This window comes from Macrosteles quadrilineatus, unplaced genomic scaffold, assembly GCF_028750875.1.
Source record: "Macrosteles quadrilineatus isolate MER2022 unplaced genomic scaffold, UCM_ALF_1.0 Scaffold_4__1_contigs__length_99947679, whole genome shotgun sequence".
In the NCBI taxonomy this organism is placed as follows: Eukaryota; Metazoa; Arthropoda; class Insecta; order Hemiptera; family Cicadellidae; genus Macrosteles; species Macrosteles quadrilineatus.
In genome coordinates this window covers 87231109-87240328 of record NW_026542597.1, presented here as the reverse complement: position 1 = coordinate 87240328, position 9220 = coordinate 87231109, and the positions used below count along the sequence as shown (strand labels likewise).

Here is a 9220-nt window from a genome sequence, read left to right as displayed (position 1 = left end):
TCTTTTTAGGTGTTCTTGTTTCTATTAAAATAATTTTGTTTCTATTATTTTAGTGTTAATTTCATGATTTGCACTTTACTGCTTGGTTATATTATATTAGGAGACGAGTTGCTTGTGATTAGATAGTTTTATTTGGTTAAACAAGTTTTAAAATATCCGAAATAGAAAAAAACAAAATAATTTTTAACAAAACACGACCTCCACCTACAGTGCATAGGATAGAAATAACAAGTAACAATAACATTGTTTGGCCGTGATTTTGCTGTTCCATAGAGGTGAGACATCTACTAAGGGAGTGCATTGTTTTATATATATATATAGTGGAATATTTAGGCTACATGTCACTTCCTTCAAATTGTGTGTTTAATTTCTTTCTATTACGTGTTTTGATGTATCATCACACTGAAAGTCCAAATTATACCTTCAATGTCCCAATAGAGTATTCTATACAAAAATTTGTATAAACATTAATACGGAACAACATTTAAGAAGGACGACTAAAATGAGAACAGTACGTCTTCATGGAACTTATCTTCGCCACTAAAATTGCGGTACAAAAATTGGGACCAAGAGATTTTTTTTTTAAATTTGAACCTCTTTCAAAAAGTTTGACTCTTATTCTTATTCTTATTTTTATTTTTGTTAATTTTCAAATACAATGTCAAAGTTTTAGGTTAAGTTTGTGATTAAAAGGAATACAGTTCAGTTAGTTTAATAGTAACTTGCTAATATTCCCAACGACAACGACTTTCTTAACTACATTCAGATCAAACAAATCAAGGTAGGTGTAGGTCTGTATTGAATTAAAGCAACCATTTTCCTGTTAAATTAAAAATTAATTAATCAATGTAAAGATAGGACTAAGTTAGCCTTAGCCATCAAAGAGCAGGTGGAAGTGGGTACAGTTTCACAACTGGACTTGGGCTATGCTAATATCAATCGAAACTATCGAATTGAAAACATCTTTTGATAACTTATTTTTACAATATCAATTAGCCTATAAAATTAAACTGTCATAACCTAACCAAACTAACCAAACTTGCTGATAGTGAAAAAAATCGAATCAAGGTTTAACAATCAAATCGATAGTTTCAATCCGTATTAGCATAGCCTGTACCCGAGCAAGTTTACTTATTTTGAATGGTCATTTTTGGTCAGAATTGTGCTTTTACTTATTTATTTAGCTTACTGCTATGATTATGCTTGGTTCAATAATTATGCTTGACCCTTAGAGGATTTTACAATAGGACTGGAGAGCCGAAGTACCGGTACTTGCTTTTTATTAATTCAAATAGACTATAAAATGTTTATTGTATTTCCTATTAAATGAAATTTTGGCTGCACTTTACTTTAGGTCCTACACTCATTCGAATGAAAATATCGATTATTCAATCTGTCGATCGATATTTTCGTTCGAATGAGTGTAGGACCTAAAGTAAAGTGCAGCCGAAATTTTATTACTGCTATTTACCTTCATTATCGAAGCGAAAATGTTAGTGGCTCAAATTTTAGGCTCAAAACAAGATTTTAGACATTCATGCATTTCTTTGTAATCTTACAAGTTTCTTTTTTTTCTCTCCTGCCTACGCCAAGTCAAAGTTAGCTGTAACACTTAAAGAAAAGCGGTCCAAACTCAAGTTTTATGGATGTGCCAGGAATTGAACCAATGAATGTTAAGTTAGATTGAGTCAGTAATTTTGCATATGAATGTAGAAAACATATTTGGGTTAACTTAGTGCGTTTAGGCGTACAGGTTTGCAGAGAACCTAGGATATTGTTATCCAATGAGATTTATTGTATCGGATATTATTTTCACTGATGTATTGAATATGAACATTTTAAGCCATAGGGTCTTTTTTTAGTACGGTATTGGCTGCACTTAAGTATACGTCCTAAATTTACTTACAAACTGCAGTTTGGTTAAGGTTAGGTTTAGTTTAGAACAGTTTCATTTTAAAATGAGCTGGTAAGTAGTTAATGTATAATAGTAAATGTAGGACGTAAACTAAAGTGCAACCTTAGTGTTTTTAATAGCCATTGGGATAACATCGAATGATAATATTATCCAATTTAACTTAGTAGTCCCATATTGTTCTCTGCAAAACTCTACCCTCTGTTTAGTCTCTAACTTAGGCCTACTTGAATATTTTCTCCCTTTCTACATTTTATAGGCCTATTTCTAAATCAGTTTACTTTGATTGCATTGATGGTTTGTTGAGTTAAGATAGTCTACTTATAATATCGTTTGAGCCTCTCAACAACATTAACTTAAGTTAAATCTCGTCTTCTAGGTTTTTATTTGTGATGAAAAACCTAAGCAGTCAAGTCACGCAGAGTATCTTCAAAGGTGTCATCAAATGTGCAGATAAAGAGCTTCAGTTGAAACCCACATTGATGGGAGGTCAATGCTTTAGGTAGGTACCGGTATACGTCAACTTAGTTATAAATCAGAATAATTTTATCTGTTTTTTTAGTTACAGTAAAATCATGTCTAAATTTATCCGTTCTAAGTAAAAATAAATTTAGTTTGTTATGATACTACTTTAGTACATCTTAAAAACTGTTCCTTATTATCTGGAAGGTCAAATATTTTGCTGTAGGCCTCTTATTCAGTCTTCTTCTCAGCTTTCTCTTTCTCATCTACCAAGACTTTGTCATTTTCATCCTAAAAATATAAAAATTAATTTGTAGATAATTCAATTTACTGTAGCCCTAGAACTATTTGTGTAGGTTATAAACTGATTTAAAGGTTGACAATGGTTTTATGTTAATCATTAGTCCTTTTACTTAGCTGATTTCAACTACACTTCTATCACACTAGAAATCAATCATAAATGATCAACCTCTAATTACATACAAGGCAAAAAAAAACCTCTACAAAATGAATAGTCCATGTCTGAATGTCGGTATAACAAAGCGCTACAAATCTGATTCCTTTGCCACAATTGAGCTGATATCATGTCAGTTGTTGTGGACTGTCAACCAGAAATACTATTTTTATAGAGGAGAACAAACGTTTTGTGTGATTTTATTAAACACTTACATTCAGTCACCTTAACTTAGTTGGCGTTGTTGTGAAAAAATCAAATAAGCTTATGTGGTTTTGAACTTTGAAATATCATAGTCATATATAAGTCATGGATGAGCTCATCCAATATTGATTGAACGGTTCTCAATTGAACCCTTGGCACAACCTTTGAAACAAATCCTTGAATTTGTTGTTCAGTCCCGTCGGATTTGTTATAAAATACTAAGTATTAAGTGGATTTAACATTAAACCCAGACATTCCATCCCCATATTAAATTTATAGCCAGTTTTTTTTTTTACTAAAATTGTTGTAGTTGATGTGAGCCACCGAAAGATTGCTCTGATCTAAATCACTAATTTCTGTCGAATAACAATCTTAATTACCAATTCAAACTTATGGAATGACTTGTGAGCTATAGCAACCCATCAACTTGACCAGCAACAAAAAACAAAGTAGAGAGTTTTAGTCACCAGCGCATTCTGTGATTCCATCCCCACGTTACAGTTGTCACTAGGTTTTAAAATTAAAATCATCGTAGGCTAGTTGATGTGAGCCACCTACAGATATGTGCTGCTTTAATTTACTAAATTTCTGATGAATAGACTTTATGAACTTTGGAATGACTTATTGTTAGCAAGTGTCATGAACTTGGTCAGTAACAAAAAATAAGGTAGAATTTTAGACACTAGTGCATTCTTTGACTGGCTCACATTTCACATAACTATGTTATTTCTTAATAGAAAATTGACTACAGCTGGTCCGTATAGATGGTATGTCTACTTCAGTATCCAATAGTCAATGATAAACTCAGAAACGTACAAGAATTTTTGGAAATTTTAGAACTTAACTTTGTATACCTACTTAATGTACAACCCTATCCTATTCATAACTAACCTACCTTAATAGGACTTAATTCTTAGTCATACCTTTCCAATTTGAGTACCAGGTAAGTTTGCATTGATCAGCATTTCTTTGAAATCTTCAGGACTCATTCGCTTTGCAGTTGCAAGTTCTTCAACAAACTCAACAAATTCTGGATACTGGATACTTCTGGAGCGGAATTTATTGAAAACATGAGAAGTGTCTGTGTAAGTTACCTTCCGTCCGTCCAATATGGCTGCTTGTTTCATCCATTTGTCTGCTTGAGTAAGAGTTATATGCGTGCCTCGACTGTCACGGGTGTCCCCGAGGCTGGCGAACCTGATGAATTGATCCTCCAGCGACGGTCTGGACGGTCCCTTGGGTTGTTTTGACATTTTGTTAATTTAACATTGATGTTGAATCAAATTATAGTTAATATTTTAGTTGTATAGGCCTAGAAGGTGTCATGAATTTGTAAAACAGGTATATTATTTATGTAATTTATAATTGTTGTTACCATGGTGTTTCTGTATTTTTTTACAGTTAGGCCTACGGTAAAGTAACAAAGATAAAACTATATAAGCTGAGTGGAGTTAGTGATTACCTTTTAACCTGTAGCACCCTCTGTTGGCTATTAATTTTACCAAATTTGTAGACTTTTGCTCTAATTGTTATATAGAGAGAAAACCTTAGGTAATAAATTAATTATTGTTTTGCCATTTTTTTTACAGTAAATTTATCTACAAAAAAAACTAGTAGGCCTAACTGGATAATCAAAGTGTAAAATAAAAAAAATATAACTATAAAGATTATAAAAATAAAACTTTTTACAAACAGTTTTTTGAAAGTAAACTTGATTACAAATTCCAAGGTGATGTTCGACAAGATATTCAACAATAGGTCTAATTGATCTAGCCCTTATTATTATTATTATTATTAATTATTATTATTTGCTAATTAATGAGGTAATCTTTTTCCAGATGGCAGCAATTACCACAAAACGAGTCAGAATCCAACATTTTGAAATGGAGAGGAGTGTTTAACAGTAATGTCTGGGAACTTTCGCAACAAGACAATCAGCTGTTTTATGAAGTTCTCTGTGGTTCCTCAGCACCTAGTGACAATTCAAATGCAAAACGTAAAAGAACGTTAAAAGAAGAAAAAATATCACAAAAGGAAGACACTTTTGAAAAACAGCTGACTGAATATTTGAGACTCAATGAAAACCTGGAAGAACTGTACTCTGAATGGTCCAATCGGGATCCTATTTTTAAACAAAGTGCTGTGGAGTTTTATGGAATCCGTGTCCTTAAGCAAGACCCGGTTGAAAATATATTTTCCTTCATATGTTCAACCAACAACAACATATTGAGGTTAGTTATTTACAAGATTATTTGTGTTGGTAATTGTTTTAAGGGTTGGAAGACTCTTCCATCCTTGCTTAATCAAATCATCCACATGGACCTCAAAAGTCAAATGATGAACATATGTCAAGCAGAGCAAGGGGTGAGTTGGTACAGTACAAGAATTAATTGTGCTGGTAAATTTGATGTTGCAACACAGTTACTCGAACCGAAGAGATTGTTCATGTGGTTTCACAGTCTCACAAAATAAAGCAATTAATATTAATAGGTTTACGATTTCTGTAGGGTTTTAGTCACCAATACAAGCTTAGAAATTGGCAACTAAGAAAGCATTTTTCTGTTTCGCATTATAGTTTGGAATATATTTTTAAGTCCTTTAAACATTTGCAGGATAACGTCAATGGTGGAGAAGCTATGCAGGTTTTACGGTGAAAAGATTGCGGAGATCGATGGAACGGAATATTACAATTTCCCTCCAGTCTCCGCTCTAGCTGCAAACGGAGTAGAAGAAAAGCTGCGGAAAGAAGGATTTGGATATAGAGCCAAATACATTCATCACTCAGCGAAGCAAATTTTAGAAAACGGAGGAGAAACTTGGCTTAAGAAGCTGCAGAGTTTGCCATACGAGGAAGCAAAACAGCAGTTGATGACTCTTTCTGGAATCGGAGCAAAGGTGAATGTACCAAGAGTGCAGTGGTGGTTCTAGGGCCTTTTCAAGGGGGGGGGAGCGAAGTGGGTGTTCTACAATAGGAGGGGGGTCCAGAAAATTAAATATTTTCAAAGCCAAAAATTCAGCGTTAAATATTTTAGTGTTTGTTAGCCTTTTAAAGCCAATTTTAAGGCTATGACTGTCCAAAACCTCTGTTACGTTTTTCCCGCTAAATGTATGTTTAAATTTATATTTCCAGAGTCAAATGGGGGTCATTGGACCAGCCACAGCAAAAGAGAAATACAGTTCTAAACAGATTTTATGAAAGGGTTTTTGGTTTCACTGGTTGAAGTGTCCAGTGGTCAACATGTGATTAAACCATCCAATAACCATCCATTTTGAGCTTGAAATACTATTACACCAAACTTTAGAGAAACATAACCAATCTTTCACTTAAAACTATGCAACTATAACTCATGAAAAACTGTTGAACACCGTACTTGAAATGTGTTGTAGCATGGAAATCAAGTTTACATCTACGTCTGGGTGTTCGGTTGACCATTGTTGTCAGTGTTAGACCATTAGCTCTTGTGGCTGAGCGGTCTAACAGTTTCTCTCAGGCTGGGAGGGTTTAGGAGGGTCTTTTTTGAGGGTTTGAATCCCTCACAATATACAGAAACATGAATACAGTAGGAATAGTTAAATAACTAAACAATCCATGGAATCCAAAAGGTAAAAAATTTAATTCTCTATTATCTATTAGTGATTATAACACATTCAATACTAAGCTTACCCGCCTATACCCACATTCACTATCAAGGCACAAGATCTAGCAGAGTCCAACACCTTGGAGGAACTTACCTTTGAATTATGTTAACCTCCAAACCAGCTGATTGAATTTTTGTTTACGCAGGTCGCAGACTGTATCTGCCTAATGTCTCTAAACCATTTGGAAGCCATTCCAGTTGATACACATGTGTTTCAAATCAGCCAAAGGTATCTCCCTCATCTCAAATCATGTAAAACTGTTACTGACAAAGTCTACAATGAAATTGTGTCTCATTTCCAAAATTTGTATGGGAAATATGCTGGATGGGCTCACTCGGTAAGTGTAATTACAATTAATGTATGCAAAGTAGTTAAAATTATTACAATAAACTAAGTTTGATATAATTAAAGGAAGGCCTTCCATGAACATAACCTTTGTAATCTTTAAATAGAAAATCTTTTTAAAGATTTTCTACCCTGATTATTATTGTTTTTTTATAGACTAGGTTTTGAGAAAATGTCTTTGAAAGTGTTAAACATAGATAATGTTCATGTCACTAAATAAATAGGTCTTTCTTCCATCAAAAGTGTTTTTGCAGCACCCATATTTTTCTTTACATTATAATGACTATTCTTATGGCTTTTCAGGTATTGTTTTGTGCAGACTTAAGACAGTTCCAGTCTACATCCAACAAAGAAAGTAGTTCAAAGTCAGGAAAGGGAACCAAACGAAAGCTTAAAAACTAAATGTAGGCTAGGAAATAAAAGCTTTTTTATGAAATTGTTTTTGAATTGCCTTCCTTAACCCTCGAGCAGGTGCTTAACCTTTAAAAGGTGAGAGGGCGCATGCATATGCCCAAAATGCATTTTGCGCATTTGCATTTTTTTATGCTTTTTCTGCATCACAAAATATTACAAATTTATTCAATTTTATTTAATTTTTTCACGTAATTTTGGAGTTGAATTCTTACTTAAGTGATAAGAAACCAATATATTAAAATTCTAATTATCATCAATGAGAGTAATATTCCAAAAACCATAATGAGTTGTTAAAAATTGTTCAGTTGGTTTTAAGATCGGTGTTATGGGAGAGAGTGTGTGCAGAGGTTTTACCCGCATTGAAACAATTAATTCTAACATGGATCATAAAAAATGTTCTATCATTTAACATTTCAAGATTTAAAACCAGAAGGTAATATAAAATTCTGAAAGTAAATCTGCAACAATGAGCAAATTTTAGCGAATTTCCTATGGGAATAAACTATTACCGTAGTACTCATGGTAAGACCTGGACTCGGGACCGATTTAATTTTTCATTTTGGTCCCTAGAGGCCAAAAACACCATCCGTTCAAATTCATATATATATATATGTGTGTGTGTGTCCGTCAGCGCGATAACTCGAGCAAAAAATGATCCGATTTTGATGAAATTTGGTACAAACGTGTAAACCTACGTTTATTCGAACGAGTTCACGAACCAGCATAATCCTTAATACTATAAGAATTATAGCACACCATAATGTCATTTAAATTGGGAAATAAATTGTATGTCTTATTTATGGAAATGTTTTAGTAACAATAATGTAATCAGACAGGTTGAAATTAGCTTAGTCTGCAGGTTTGCTGTGGCGGGGGTATTTTATCATTAACAAAACATTTTTGGAGAAAAAATAAAAACTGGGAAAATGCAATAGATTCTTAAAAACAAGAATCTGCAGTTAGTTTATTCAAAACTTTAAGGATAATGATGTAATCACCCAGATTCGAAAGGCTTGCAAGCGCTCTTCATGGCGCTGTTCAATGCATGGTATAGGAACATCGGCATTCTGGCATTCAGCAGTGTCATATTGAGAAATCTGGGCAGAGGTAGAGCCCACCCTTAAAAAGGACAAGACCTAAATAGATAAGGACCCTATTGGGTGTCATAAGACTATAAGAGATGCATTTTAAAAGCTTGTACAGAAAATAGTGATTTTAAATTCTATTGAGTCTAGAGAATTAGACTCCTCTGTCATGATGGGCTACAATCACGGCCGCCTTTAATTCCAGGCCGCGCAAGTAGGTAACAGTGGTTTTGGTTGGAAGCAGCTAATGGTATTTGTGCATTTATGAAAGCTTGGTTACCGGTACTGGACTATGAAAATATTGACTCCACTTTAATGTACAGATAAAGATTTTCAATTAATATTGTTTGGTTTTTCAATTCCGTACTTATGTTTTACTAGCTGTACCCGCGGGCTTTGCCCCGTTTTACTTCATAAGTGAGCTCGTTCGCATGGCTCAATCACGTCCTGGTTGAAGTTCGTTCGCTACGCTCACTCACCTTTAGAATGGAGCTCGTTCGCTGCGCTCACTTGCCTTCAGGTTAGCTCGTTCGCTACGCTAACTCGCCTCCAGGTTGAAGTTTGTTCGCTACGCTCACTCAGCTGTACCCGCGGGCTTTGCCCCGTTTTACTTCATAAGTGAGCTCGTTCGCATGGCTCAATCACGTCCTGGTTGAAGTTCGTTCGCTACGCTCACTCACCTTTAGGTTGGAGCTCGTTCGCTGC

The 9220-nt window shown here is 34.3% G+C and overlaps 1 protein-coding gene across 1 annotated transcript; it reads left to right on the top strand.

The window, feature by feature from the left end:
* Positions 1–668: 668 nt before the first annotated feature.
* Positions 669–7452, top strand: LOC128992402 (N-glycosylase/DNA lyase-like). The gene is made up of 6 exons (XM_054415963.1): positions 669–781; positions 2292–2414; positions 4871–5263; positions 5645–5927; positions 6817–7008; positions 7320–7452. The coding sequence occupies exons 2-6, from the start codon at positions 2305–2307 to the stop codon at positions 7416–7418; spliced, it is 1077 nt and encodes a 358-aa protein (XP_054271938.1). The 5' UTR covers positions 669–781; positions 2292–2304; the 3' UTR covers positions 7419–7452.
* The last annotated feature ends 1768 nt before the right edge of the window (positions 7453–9220 follow it).

Bases quoted from the DNA above. Each gene is read 5' to 3' on its own strand.
- LOC128992402 (XM_054415963.1), top strand. From the start codon at position 2,305: ATGAAAAACCTAAGCAGTCAAGTCACGCAGAGTATCTTCAAAGGTGTC. The intron at 2,415-4,870 runs GTAGGTACCGGT...ATCTTTTTCCAG, and splicing joins ATGGGAGGTCAATGCTTTAG to ATGGCAGCAATTACCACAAA. The intron at 5,264-5,644 runs GTTAGTTATTTA...AAACATTTGCAG, and splicing joins ACCAACAACAACATATTGAG to GATAACGTCAATGGTGGAGA.